Source organism: Merops nubicus, unplaced genomic scaffold (genome assembly GCF_000691845.1).
Source record: "Merops nubicus isolate BGI_N331 unplaced genomic scaffold, ASM69184v1 scaffold6952, whole genome shotgun sequence".
NCBI lineage: Eukaryota > Metazoa > Chordata > Aves > Coraciiformes > Meropidae > Merops > Merops nubicus.
In genome coordinates, this window is record NW_008595529.1 from 24,426 (window position 1) to 39,081 (window position 14,656).

The window sequence follows — 14,656 nt, forward strand, 5'->3', positions numbered from 1 at the left end:
TTGGTTGCTGAGTGGAAGATGCCTTTTAGACACAGCCACACGTGGCTCTGCAGAGCTGCTGCTGTCTCGGCTGGATTTTGCCTCGTTCACGGGGCTGCCTCTGTGGTCTTGTTTTATGAATGGATCCTTGCTCTGTATGCTGCTATCTGAAATCTGAAATGTTTTGTGCAGGTTAAGGAGGAAGCTATTCAAAATAGCATATTATTTTGCCTCTTAGTCCAAATAAATCGCCAGAGGAGTTGCTTGTGATTTCTGAGAATGTATGGTATCAGATGATGGGTTTTGACTGAGAGCAATGCATAAAAAAAATGCTTGGCAGAATACACCGAACTGGCAGTCTCTTGAGGGTTTCCTTGTCATTTTCTCTGGAAAAAGGACAGAGATGAATATGGGAGTAGGTTTACTGTCATGATATAATAATTCTCAATTACAAGTGCCTTGACATGATATTTCCTACTTGTGTTGCACTTGCTGCTTGCTGTTTGCTCCTGCTTTACTGTGGGCAGTGAACAAGTTTCAATGCCTGTATATTAGTAATACATAAGCAAAAGGTCAGGCTGCAACGGCAAGTGTTTAATAGGGAGTGGGTCATGAGGTTTTCTACCTCTGAAAAAACAAGGTTGGAGTTAAACATTCATTATGGCTTGGGCTTTTTGAGACTTGAGCCAAGAGGGAGGGAGAGGAGGCAGAGGTTAAAGCAACTCCATAAGAATTCTTTCACTTGCTGTTTATTCACCTGTGCATGAACACAATTTTGTGGTGGAGCTTTGTCAGGCCAGGAGAAGACATGGCTATCCTGCCATGGAGGCCCCTTTAGCCCCATGCTGGGTTTTGGACAGGTAAAACCCTTTTCCTTACCAAATGTGCTGTCCCCCTCCCACCCCACAACACTCCTCAACTGTGAAAGTGGGATGAGAGACAAAGATGAGAGCCTCTACCACCGTCACAGTCTTCTACTACTGTATGACTTGTGGATTTTCACACTGCTCTCTTGCCTTTCTGAGGTGTTGGTGCTAACACAGTTTTTACTATGCAGTTAAAGAGAGGGTGATAAAAATGCCAGCTTACTCCCTCCCCCCAGCCCCTCCCAGCAAAGTTTTAAGTAGTGGGCACAGGGTGGGGAAACAGCACCTCTGTCCCCTCCCCCAAAGTCCATGTAGGCTGCTTTTGGCAAGTCACCCACTTTCCATTTTCTAAAGAAGGTGGTTGTGTTCTTCAGAGGTGGGTGTCTGTGAACGTAGTGTGCTCCTTGGTGACTGTGCTGAAGCCTTTGATGACGTTGACAAGATCCTCTTCATCTACATACTGTAGGAGGGGAGGAAGAAATGGTGTGTAAGCCAAAGCTGTACCAGACTGAAGGGGATCCTGTTCCTTCATTCCTCTCTCTCCCCACCCCCTAAAAAATGGCTCTGCAATAGTCAGGTAAGTGCATTTCTACCTCTGCATCTTTTCCCATTCTTCCCAGCATGAGCTAAGAACCAGAAGCACTCAAGCACCACAATCCAAAACAACTTACTGTTTTCCTAGTGAGTAGTATTGAGTTGCAAGATGGGACAAAGGGGTGAACAAAACTTGCTGGCAAGTTTTGACTTTTGACTTGGTGAGGAAGTTTGTGTTCTGCTACCACTTCAGAAACTCATTGTACTGTTCTGTAAACTAGTTCTAACATCCCATACACATGCTGGTTGTTGGTGGGTTTGCAACCTAAACCAAATAATGGTGTTAGCACTAGATAAGCAGATAGAGCAAGAGCTTCCTCTCTTGGCATAGGGAAGCTGTTCTTTTGGCTAATGAGATCATATAGAGGTACACTGTGGGTGGGCTGTTGGTCCCCAGGGAATTAAATCAGGAGGCTGGAATAGCTGTGAGAAAATTAGTCAAGGCTGATGCACAATGAGCTGCAGATCAGTGCAGACTGGAAGGTTAACTTGTACCTAGAAGGGGTTTGCCTACAGCTAAGAATCACTATGTTCCTACTTAAGTCTTAGCAGCTTCCTTGGTCCTGCTGTTATGACCTAAGCGGGTATGGCAGCAATGGTAGCAACACCCCACCACCATCATGGCACCGTACTGAAGGTGAAAGCCCAAGGAAGCTGCCTGCGTGTCTGTGCCAGAACATCCTCCGTCAGTTCACTTTGCATTTTGGGCAAGATCTACTCAAGGACAACTGCACACTCCATATAACCTTGTTACTACCTCACTTGCCCTTCACCCTCATCTGTACCCTTTTTAGGAACCTTGTCAGCTTTTTCTGGAAGCAAACACATCTTACTGGCCCCTGAATGCCTTTCCACACATTTGCTCAGGGAACAGTGGAAGCCAGGGGGCTGGAGGGGTTCCTCCTGACAAAGAGGAAGGGAAGTTGCCACAGTCCTTGACTTTAGAATTGTAAATTCTTATATAAGTGACTTTTCAGGGCCACATTGGTAAGGCCAATTCTGGCCTCCCCTGTATTAAAAGACAGATTCTTTGCCTGCCCCCTGGACTTCCTCCTAGTCACATTGGGGGCAGAGTTTGAAGTAATTTGGCACAAATGTCAGAAGATCTGAGCATTCGTATAATCTCTGCATCATGAGTGAGTGGAGGACAGAGAGCAGGTCTTGTCAGCAACTGAGTCCCCGGTCACAGAACAGGAGTCACTAGAACACAGCTCTTGCTTCTGGCACTGAATGTGTGAAGAATACCAAGACGCTCCTCCTCATACATCTACATATGCTGAAATGCATGGAGAGAAAACTGTGAGTTGACGAAAAAGAAGGGAATTCTTCAAGATGCATATGCCTGGTAGACCATGGAGTTATTCAGTGGACACCATATGCGTATGTAGACCCCCTCACAGCCTATATCAGCAGTGTGGAATCACCTGTGGCTCTAAAAGACAGCAGTAGGCAGGGAGAATTTTGAGGATCTAATCTCTGATCATGTCCTTCTAGATCTTTTGGCTGTACCTCCAGTAGCTTTTGATATTTAGGCCTTTTCATGATTCTAACAGAAGAGACAGATCACCAGCAGCTGATGCACAACAGCATCAGAGAGGAGCAGGAGTCCTTACCAAGCCACGACCAGTAGCACGATGGTTGCGAATAATGGCATCCCAAGGTGGCTCGTCAGTAAGAGACTTTTTGTCATAGAGGTCAAGCAGCTGGCTGACACTACGATGAAGAGAGTTTTGGGAATAGGTGCGATTTAGCTGGCTCTGACTTGGTCTCCTTGTCCCAGATACCATATGGACACTGCGGCTGCTCGTGGGAGAACCAGCTCCTGGAATTTTCGTATCTGCCAGCCCCTATGAGGAAGACACAAACTAATAAATCAAAAATAAAGGGTGTGGCCCCAAACACTTTATCTGAACAAAACCAAAGCAGGACTGGAAGAGAATAGAGAAAACCCATGCTTCAGACATCATGCAGAGTTACAAATTAGAAGAAAAGGTTTGTGCTTTTTCTTTAAAAAAGGACCTTTCCCCATTGTAGGAAAATCATACTATTAAAAAGTAAAAATCCCAATCCTGTAAACCACAATGTTTGATGGGTTTTTGGTTTTGTTTCTTCCCTCTCCAAAATGTTGGGGTTTTTTTTGTTAAGTAGCCAAGGCAGAGGTCCAAAGCTTTTTCGCTACCAGAATGACAGCCTGGACTTGCACAGCAAGGAGATATTAGCAGCCCTCCTTTTTAAGTTATCATCACCAGGGAAAAGACATTCACCCACCAGGAGGCACATGCAAGGTAAGATGCCTGTATGCTGCATGCTCTTTGGGTCATCTGGCACATCACACATCTTGCAACTCCACAAGCTAACGACTCTACCTCAAAGTGCATTGTGTAACTTTTGAGGGTGACACTGCTTGATGAATCAGATGTGTCAGCAATGGTCTCAAACTGAGATTAAAGAGAGGGAGGAGAAGTGTTAGGGTGTGAATTAGCTGTAGCTCTGTGAAAGGGGAGCAATGTAGCGGGATGTGGGGGAGTAGGGGAACCAGCAAAGGTGAGACAGTATTTAACTTTTAACTGGTCATCAAGTACAGGGTGGGCAGCCAGCACTGCTTGCCACATGATTTCACTAACAACTGTGAAACACAAGCGATTTTGCTGCTTCATAGTAGCTCTACCTTAACTTCTCAGATTATCTAAATCCCCCAGGTGATGCACTGTAGAACCTTCCTTTCTATTAAGTCTTCTGGAAAAAGAAAAAGAGAGGGAAAAAAAAAAAAAAAAAGGAGGCACAGGAACATGGAAGCATGAAAGGGAATTGTGAAGGCATGCCAACAGCAAAGACATCTTAAAGTCAAGAGGAACAACACAACATGACAGAATGCAGAGGAAAAGGAATCAAAACCATGAGACCGAAAAAAGAAGTTTCTTATGCTCTTAGCCTTTGCCAGGAGAAGGGGCACGCTGGAAATCCCTTTGTTTGCAAGAGCTTCTTCACTGAGGCACAGATGCAGCTTCTTGGCACTGAGACAAGAAGGAACAGAATGCGTGAAGGATGCAGGAGTCACTATCCTGCTTGATGGCACTGACAGGAAAAAGAAGCTGAGAAGTGACAAGAAGAATCATCTCAGAGGCTGTGCCTGGGAAGAAGCAAGGAAATGGAAGGCACTGCTGCGCCCATTCTCAGTCTCACAAGTGCATATTCCTTTTGTCGTAATAAAAATTATACAAAGTCTTCCTTTTTCTCACTCCTCAGCAGTCCTCCTCCAACCTCTCCTGTGGTCTGACTGGAGCTCTATAAGCACAGCTGCACACACACATTCTGTGAAGGTCCCTAGCTCTTTGTTGGTTGCATTTACTCTCCCCCAAACCTTCCTGGAATGCAGTTTGTCCTAGAGCAGTCCAGCTGGGAGGGCGGTGGGATACCAGAAAGAATTAGAGCCTCTCCCCAGGTCCTGCTTTTTGCAGGGACATTTCACAGATACTTAACCAAGACTGTCAGATTGATCCTGGTGAGAGATCCACAACAGATGGTTGGAAACACATGAAAGGTTCCTCTGAAAAGAACATTTTATCACCTACCTTCTCACAGCATCCCAAGGCCTTTTCAACTCTAGTGCAAATGTCAGCTAACATCAGGTGACACCAGTGGCATTTTCTGTGACTCCAGATCCAAAGTTTGTCTTGAGCATTTCAGGGCTTGCAGACCAGGTGCTGTAGGGATCTTTCTGGACTAAGCCCCTGTAACCTGGCTCTCTGCCTTCATAGGTACACCAGACAGCTCTTTTCCTACACTGAGTAGCCTTTGGGTACCAAGAGTGCAACAAATGTTGGAAGGAGGAAGAAAATCTATAAGTGTGGGCAGATAAAAGTAGAACATGATAGATATGGAACACTGAATTTTACCAAACATACCGGGTGGGTTTCACCTGATGAGTATACACTCATTGGTGATGTTCTTTTCTGGAGTGGAACTAAAGGAGGTCTGTCTCGTGCATACGGTTGCTTGTGGACTTTCCTTTGAAGAATTAAGGAGAGAAGAATAGCCAAGAGGATCAAACCTAGAACTACCATCAACACTGCAAACCACAACTCGTTGTAGAATTTTGCACGTTTGGACTCTGCTTTGTCCTTCTCTCCAGGTGTTGTCAAGATCAGACCTGTAAAAATCAAGAGGGATTAGGGGAGAAAGGGAATGTTATTTCAGAAAGCGTTTAACGATATGCTATCCCCTTCCTCACTAATAAATTAGGCAGAAATTTAAGTAATTTTGTCGTCATGTGCTTATTTGCACTTATGTTCAAGGTGGCATAATGGTTCAATATGCTAGCGGGCTATAATAAAAAGCTTACTACCCTCAAGAGACCCTACTTAAAGTTCTGGCATTGCTGCTTAGGCTGGAAATCACCACTGCATCAGCAGCTCTTAAGAAAGGAGGCGGCAGAGGTGGAATGCGAAGAAAAAAGGGTTCTCCAAGTAACCTTGAAGAGTGGAAATGACTACGGTAATTTCAGAGCAGTACAGGCAGAGGACACTCTCTCCAGTACTGTGTAGTGGCAGGCCTGTGTAGTTAAAAAGAGAGAGGGAGGAAGACTTAACTGAAATGAGGGATAAATCAATACAAAAGCAAACAACATGAACCATTTCATTCTGCATTCCCCCACCTCTAAGAAAAAAAAACACCACTTGGTTGTGTTTGCTCATATACAACACAAGCTAAGAAATCTCAGCGACAGGATTTCGTGGTTATTTTCAGTCCTACATGCATATCCGGACTCTTGGCTAAGGAATTTCCATCACCTTTGCTTGCAAGCCTCTTCTGCAAGCTGCCTGTGCTGCTGATTGCATTTGAGGTAGACTTGGGTACCAAGCAGCAATCAAAAGAACAAAGGACAAGAGTATGGAAGGTGATGGGTGTAGAGCAACTGGGAACATCATATTATAATGCCTTTACAGCAGCCTTGCCTGAAATGCTGCAGGAGGATGGAGTGAGAGCATAAAAAGGCACATAAGGGAAATTCAGTTATAAAGAGTAATTGCAAAGACAGGGCCCATCTATTTTAAGAAGCTGGACAAGATGCAACTTAAAAAATAAATAAATGAATTAAAACCAGTAGGTCAGCTAGAAGTGATTCAGTCTTAGCTTTGCTTTCCAGAAAACAAAGGAGTTAGTTAAAAAAAAAAAAATCTTTTTATTGGTAGGCATCCACTATTCACTGGACAACAAGTGATTGGTATCATAGAATCATAGGGGTTGGAAGGGACCTCGAAAGATCATCTAGTCCAACCCCCCTGCCAGAGCAGGATCACCTAGAGTACATCACACAGGAAGGTGTCCAGGCGGGTTTTAAATGACTCCAGTGAAGTATGCCACCACACCAAAGTCCCTCACTTACACAAAATAGGCTCATGGACAGAAAGGAAACAGCAGGAGTTATAAACTGGGTTCTGACAACACCTCGTATGACATTCTCATGAACTGGTTGGGGGAATGCATCCCAGGTGAAACTTAAAAGACTGGCTTGTTGGTCATAAATGGAGCAGGTGGATGTCCCTTGCTAGGCTGGGCTGGATACAGGAGGAGGAACAACGGAGGAGGAACATGGGAGGACAGGATTAGAATTCAAGATAATTTTAATTTGGAAATAAAATCTGGAAGAGAGCAGGTTCTATTTAGCAGGAAAAAGCACTACATTTTGGAGCAATGTTTTTATGTCAAAGTAAAAGAAAAAAAATAGGTCTAGAGAGAGGATCTGAAGCTGATGATGATGTAAAGGAACAGAAATCCATCCATGACAAAAAAAAAAAAAAAAAAGCCACATAACCCTCATAGCTTAAGGCACTAAGGGATCCCCTGATCCTGCAATGAGATGCCATCCTGTCTGTCATGCATAACATAGTAAACTTCTACACCAAACATAAACCAAAAACAAATAGGTGTTCACATATTTACCAACTCCATCTCCAGCGCTGTACTTGATGACTGGTGTCATGGCACTCCCTTCATCGGTGATGCAGGTCACTTGAAACAAAAAGGCTGAGCAAGAAAAGGTAGAAAATACTGTCAGTAGGAGAAATCAAAATCCTGTAGGTGTTGCCTTTTCACCATGAGCCACCAGAAGATATGGCCAGGTCTGAGAAAAGCTGAGACAAGCATAGCACATAACCCATCATAACCCACCTGAGTCCCAGATAAGAGCCCCATAATCCCTTTTACATGGATATGTAACTTCTAAACTATGAACCATGGCAGATCACAGCTAGTCACCACTATGATGTTGCTAAAAATTCACCACCCAATCCTCCCTCTTCCAATGACATGTAACTGGCAACTTTCAATCTGTTCATCATTTTTGCCTAATATTCCATTCATGGCTGCTACAAACATCTTGAGAAGTTTTGAGTGAAAAAAAAAAAGAAGTAGTAGCATCATTGCAGGTAAAAAATAAATTCAGAAATCTTCTGACATACAAAAAACCCAATGTTTTAAAAACAGAAAATGTTTCTTTTTTTTTTTTATCTTTTTTCCCCCTTTATCTTTTTTCCCCATCTTGTTAACATTTTCCTTGCATTTTAAAGATTGCCATTTTCTAAAGACAAGCTGCATTTCAAAACATGGTTGATTCTAAGAGGCACGGACTTAATCTGATTCAGATGAAAATTCAGACTCCAGCCTTTTCTGAAGGTGAAGATTTGCATACATTTCCCAGAGTGTGGCCCTGAAGGGTTGGATTGCAATGCAGCTCTAGGATTTGGGAAAGTTCAGCTTTCACATGAGCCAGATCAGTGTCAGCCAGTCAGGTACAATGTTTAAGAAGCAGCCTAGTTCCAAGTATTTGTTTCGAGCGTCTACTTAGATGTATCTGTAGTACACTCCTGTGCTCTTAGCTTAGGATGGCTATGGAGAGTTTGTCTTAAATTTAGCACACAATAGTATTAATTTAGCTCAACAGTCTTTCACAGAGAGAAAGCTACAGAAGATGGCAACTTGCTTTTGTCAGACGTCCTTGGTAAATACAGCTCCGTGTCAAAGCCACTGTAGATGCGCTGCCCGCTCTCGGTCAGCGCGTACTCCTTGAGGCGTCCGTTCAGCACAAAAGTGCGACTCCAGTCTATGTGGATGGTAGAGAAATTGCTCACGATGGAAAAGGGAATCATGTACCGAGGTGCTGAGAAAGAAGGAAAAAAGAGTATTTCAAGCCAACAGGCATGACTGAGTTATACAGCACAGAGAAAGACTTTGCATGGCACAAGCTCTCAACACATGCGCTCCCTCTCTCTCATATATGTGTGCATGAGCGGGGAAGGTACAAGGAGAAAAGAGACAGCTGCTGTCACGTGCCAGTCTCTACACTGAGGAAATAGAAGTATCACATATCTTTAAAAGAGGGACCTAGAGCTCTCTTCCTTTGCCTTTGTGTGTGTGGTACAGACACTAAAACAATTCCAGCTTAAGGTGGGGACAGGGAGACACAGCGGGTTGTGCAAGTTCTGCTGCAGCATGATGGCTGTGGGAACTGAACTGCTAAGGAGAGGACTCTTTTGCAAGCCTCAAGATATTGCCCTAGATCATCTTTTAACACATGCGCATATATGAAAACATAGGGTTTCAGAAAAGCAAGAGCAGATGGCAGGCAGAAAGAAAAGAAACCCAGAACCCATTTCAGGGAGGAAGAGTTCATCAGCTGGGCTCAACAGCTGGCTAACAAAAGACTTCATTTAATTTTGAGGTCGTCCTTTCTTCTGGCTTTGCCATTAATCCATGTGCCCAGTATATGTTGGTTTGCTCATAAGAAAGCTGCTTGTCCAGATGCAGTTTGATGCTAATTGCCCACTGTCATTCAAGCAAGCCTTCCAGGCAAGAGGTAGGAGACATTCAGAGCAACTTAGGAGACATGGTGTGAAGAAGACAGCAGAGCAAGGAAAAGAAGACTAAAAGAAGAGGGCTGCAGACCCAGTGGACAGGGGTTTAAAAAATGGCTATCAAAACCTTTTGTGCTGTATATCTCAGCAGCTCCTTATGAATTTTCTCCATTTCAAAGTACACTATCATATTTCAGCTTTTTAGTTTACAATTTAATAAAGCAGAGCTTTAGAGATAAAAACTTTTTTTTTTTTTTTTTTTTTCCCCTTCAGTCATGATATTAAAAAAGTCTGGTGCAGCTCCATCTGAAATTTTCAGCTAAGGCTGCAGCAGACATATTTTCAGTAATTACTCAGCAGGACTACCAAGAGATGCAAAAGGGACTTTTAGAAAGGTGATTCTGAAATCCTGACAGGAGACCATATGATAGAAAGTGAACATCCTTTTTGCCCTGACCTGGCAGGCTGAAGTGAAATGCCCATCTCATCTGTTATGGAATGACTCTGGCTACAGGAGTATAGATCTTTTTAATAAAAGCTGATGTTAGATTACTACAAATTCAGTTTTGATGGCAAAATCTATTCTGACTGTAGGCACAGGTCCTGCATGTTTAATTTCCATGCAGATACATGGCCTTAAAGTACTGCCTGTGGTGGTTAGATAGACAGCAATGATGACAGTTACTTCAGTGTCAACAAGGATCCAATCATTCATGACACCCAAGGAAAACCTTCATGAGCTCAGGCAGAAATGTGGCCTGAATTCAGACAGTAAGATTGTTCCTAAAAAGAATCACCAAGTCTCTTTCAAGATCTCCACTTTTCCAAGGGATTATTTATGGCAGTATATTTATTACTACACATCACCCTTCTGGTAACACTTGAACATTTTATGTTCTGCTGCTTTGCTGCCCATTTTCAGTAAAATTAATGGTTTCCAGGTATCCAAGACAGAGGATATGATGTCAGAAGATGAGCAAAGAAATATTTTTGAAGGAATGAGCAATCAAGCCACAGAGCAGAATTTTAATGGTGGGCAGCAGAGGCACAGTGACCAGGAGCATGGAAGAGCAGGTTTCTGGGGAAATCATCTTTCACAGAGGTGAATAAGTCATTTGGTGTTAGGCAACCCCATGCATCAGAAGTGGGTGTTGCTGATCAGTGACCCATTGCTCATACTCACGCTCCTTCTCTGTAGTGAAACCAATCCACTCTGAGGCGCTGCTGCCAACAGAGTTGTAAGATACAACTCGCAGGTTGTAGGTGGTGTAAGGCTCCAGGTTGGACACATTGGCACTCTGTCCTTTTCCTGTATACTTCACCTCAGTTGGGCCAGGACTGCAAGCCTTCACTGCTGGCTGTAGGTTCAGGGGACAAGCCATATACACATGGAGCTCATAGCTGAGAAGAGAATTGAAATTTTGATTAATCAAGAGCCTTAATAACATAACAGCAATCATACATTTCATCCTAATTGCTCTGTGTCTGGCTACTGAAGAAAATGGACCCAATCCCAGTTGTTTTTTTTTTTTTTCTTTGAGATTTTGGTCTGTAAGTTGCCTATGAGCAATGGTTGTTGTAAGTCACACTCACAATGAAACCACTGATGCCTGCTACCTTGCTGCTCACTTCTGCAAATCAGGATTTGTCTAAGTAACTACAGGATGCAGCTGTCTCTTTCAATGCCAGCTGATCTCACAACTTTTTGGCTGTGCAACCACAGCTGTCAGACCTCCACTCAGAACAGCTCATTCTCTCCACCATTATTGTCCCCAGTATCCTGCTCAGGAGAAAGGCAATTGTGGTGTGTCAGCACCTTCCAGATAGCATTCAGGCTGCAGGATATCACCACCAACATGGGGAAGGAGAAGCATGGCAGCCACAACCATCTAGCGCTCTCAGCCCTGTGATTCCAGCTCAGATTGTTCCACCACCACCCCTCACCAAGATGTGCAGGTTCAGCCGGGTGGCAGCTCTCACCTGGTGACAATGCCATTGGGTGACTGAGGGGCACTCCACTGGAAAGAGGCGTTCCTGGAGGTCACGGTGCGGATCTGCGGAGGGGGCTGCTCTGAGGGAGGGGCTGGCTGCGTCGTGATTTGGGCCATGGGTCCTTTGCTGCAACAGTTGAAACAAGTGCAGGCCTCCACACCAATGGAGTATGTGGTAAAAGGCTTTAGCCCATGTATTGTCTGCTGGGTGGCAGTTCCTTCTGACAGCTGTAAAAATTAAGAGGGAACTTGTCAAAGCTTCAAGCACCACAAGTACTAAATAAGAGTTATGGAAGTGAATTAACTCCAGAAGAAGATGGGCACAAGGTTCTGCATGTCCTTTAAGTCTGACATTAATGCAGATGTTGTGCACTGGGAACTCTGCATTCATTTTCCTCCAATTATGAAGTTAAAGGGCACTGTTAGAAGGAAAAGACCATGCCATCAGTGGCCTTACAGACGTCTTATGTTGAGCTGTGACCACTGTATTTCAACTTGCAAATGTCATTCTCAGGAACAGAGAAGCAGAAAATCTTTATGGAGAAACTCTGGGATAAGTGGTACTGAAGCAAAAAGACATTTATATGGAAAACAGCTCCACAGTAAGTGGAGTGCAAATACTCAAGCCTATCTTACAAGCTTCCTCCACGTGGATATAGGAGGCAGCACTGGGGAGAGTGATACTAGTGGGTCAGTTTACTCACAGACAGGAGAATGTGTTCTCTGGTAGGTACCTCTAAGTTGAGGTACTTAACTTGAGTATGCACTCAACTGCTCTGCACTCAAATGGCCATGGTGCTGGGCAACCCTGTTAGGAAACTCTCCTCTCTTGCTCAGCAAGGGGGACCTGGGGGCTGTGGCAAATGAAACAGTGCCTTCGTTCTGAAACTTCTCACAGGAACTGCCACTTCACCTCATTGCTGTAGTAATTTCCAGGTATAACTTCATAAGCCAAAGAAATAAAAATATGTAGAGAACACCAGCGAGGGACAACATCTGCTCTCATTTTACAGCATGTGATTTAGCCGAGTGCAGCAAAAAATATAGGAAGGAAAGAATCAAGCAAGCAAAGGAAAACATTTCTTGATGCCAGAGCCAGAGATAAGCCAGCACAGCAGGTGTGAGGGGATGGAAATGGGGGGCCATGCAGGCACCAATGAGATGAACTGGCTGAAACAGACACAGCCAACTGCACTGGAAGGAATAAATGTGTAATGTGCAATTGGGAGGTAGCTTAAGCTCATGGACTAGATTGATGACCTGGGAATGTGTATCTAGCACTTCCAAGCCGAGAAAGATGGGATGAGTGAAAAAAAAAAAAAAAAAAACAAACATGCAAATGTTTACCTACTTGAAAATAAAAACAAATTGATAGTGTGACAGACAAAAAGTATTCAAGTATTTTTCACTGATTTGGTGGTGACTGTACCAGGCATCTTCCACAGCCCTAATTTTCCCCCACATCTCCCTGTTTTACATAACTCCAATGAAGCCCTGCAAGTTTCGTAAGCTGAGACCTGTCATTTCTAGACAACTAATGGTGCCTAGGCTGAGACACCAGACACAGATGTCATCACTTTGGCTACTTAAGCTACTCTTCAGTGCCTTACTATTAAATACTTAACAAGAAGAAAGATTTTAAGGGAAGCTCACGTACAGCACTTTCATCTGAACTTTGAATTCCAAGGCTAACCAAAGCACACAACCATTTCCTAAAGGCTGCAGTTTCCACCTGCACCATTTGGACTGTTGGGAGCTGTCTGGAAATGTTTCATTTGGACAGTTAGACACCTCTGAACAATAAAGGTTCCCATCACATTGCTACAGCACTTCACCACTTCAAAAGTGTTCCATGGTGAGGTTAGTTCCTTGAGAAGCACATTTAGTTGAGAGAAAGCCCTGGTGGTGCTTTAGCTAGAAGACAGCACTGCAGAGCAGTTAGCAATGAAGAGAAAGACAGCCTGTAGCCAGCAACAGCAACTTGTAAGAACAAAATTGTTAAAGGTAGAAAGCACAAGCTCAAATGGAAGTACAGAAAGAGGGTTGACAATACTCACCACCACATCAGTCCCTCTGGTATCATTAGAAAACAGCCTGTAGATACTGACCACCCCGTTCGGCTTAAGAGGGGGGCTGATGTTCACCACGGCCACTGTGGAGGCCACCATGTCGAAGAGGGGAGCTCCCAGGCCTTCGGGAGGGGCAGGGCCCGTCCGGCAGCGAGACCAGCCGCTCGGTGTCCGCCCCGCTGAGTTTACTGACCACACCTTCAGCACACGAAAACAGAGAAACTGTTAGTGAAGGGCTCAAGCCTACACAACATCCATGGTTAGCCAGGGATGCTACTGCAGCTGCACTGACACCGAGGAAAAACGCAATGCAATGACACCCATGCAGTGTCCCTTGACTGCCGCCCAGTACCTGTGTTGATCCAGTGACCTATACTGAAGAGTGCAACATTTCACACCACTACATTTGGGGAAAAGAAGCAGATTTCATGTCTCAGGAAGTGTGTGTTCATGTGCCTTCATACCTGATCCCCAAACTCTGAATTCCCATCACTGTCGGTGTCATACCATGCAAAAAGGTACATTCCTTGAGAAGCTGTGATCAACAATGATTATGTTTTCAAAGACATCTGAACAAAAATACTGATATCCAGTCCTGGCAGTTTCTCCCTTCTACACACTTTTTTCATGTATGCAAGCAGCCCAAATGAATTCAGCTTGGCACTGTGTCACACCTAAGTGACATTCACCTTGGCTGAAGCTCACAAGCTGAACTCTAGTTACTCTTTAAACCCAGCAAGTTTCACAGGAACATCCCTTTCTTAAAAATATTAATGCATCAGTCGTTTGGCAACATTTGCAGTAGCCCATAATATAAATAAAGCCCACTGAAATGTATACTTGTCAACATCCCTCATTTATTTTTACAACATTTGCTTTATTGCATGAGCATAAAGACAACAGCTTCAGTTCCAAGATTTCAAAATTTAGCAGCTTGAATTAGGCCTGATTAAAAACCACATGTCTCTATGAACTATGCCTACTGATTTTGTCAGCTTCCCAAAACCAGAGTGATCTGCAGACTACATAAAACTCAGCACTTATTAAACACCCTCTCCAACAAATCTGCATGAAAATTAAATTTTGCTTTCATCAAGGAGTGAATAAACATATGGAAGGATGTATAATCCTATTTATCAAAAAGCATTTGTATAATTAAACACGAATATCATAAAAGGTTGCCTTAGGTCATCATTTGCATGAGTAAGTAATTTGTAGAATGTCAGGTACAATAGACAGAATAGATGGATGCGTGAGTGTATAGGGTTAAATTAGGCTCAATATTAGCCAACCACATAGTGATC

General features: G+C 43.8%; 1 protein-coding gene across 1 annotated transcript in view; it reads right to left on the reverse strand.

Annotated features, from left to right (window-relative positions):
* Nucleotides 1–1,215: 1,215 nt before the first annotated feature.
* USH2A (Usher syndrome 2A (autosomal recessive, mild)) overlaps nucleotides 1,216–14,656 on the reverse strand; it is a gene marked incomplete at its 5' end in the record, with an annotated part of 68,453 nt that continues 55,012 nt past the window's right edge. Inside the window, 9 exons of the mRNA XM_008936071.1 lie at nucleotides 1,216–1,305; nucleotides 3,053–3,286; nucleotides 3,806–3,877; nucleotides 5,345–5,589; nucleotides 7,383–7,466; nucleotides 8,422–8,598; nucleotides 10,476–10,693; nucleotides 11,273–11,511; nucleotides 13,341–13,550. Of these exons, the coding sequence (XP_008934319.1) occupies nucleotides 1,216–1,305; nucleotides 3,053–3,286; nucleotides 3,806–3,877; nucleotides 5,345–5,589; nucleotides 7,383–7,466; nucleotides 8,422–8,598; nucleotides 10,476–10,693; nucleotides 11,273–11,511; nucleotides 13,341–13,550 (1,569 nt within the window). The remainder of the gene's footprint in view (nucleotides 1,306–3,052; nucleotides 3,287–3,805; nucleotides 3,878–5,344; nucleotides 5,590–7,382; nucleotides 7,467–8,421; nucleotides 8,599–10,475; nucleotides 10,694–11,272; nucleotides 11,512–13,340; nucleotides 13,551–14,656) is intronic.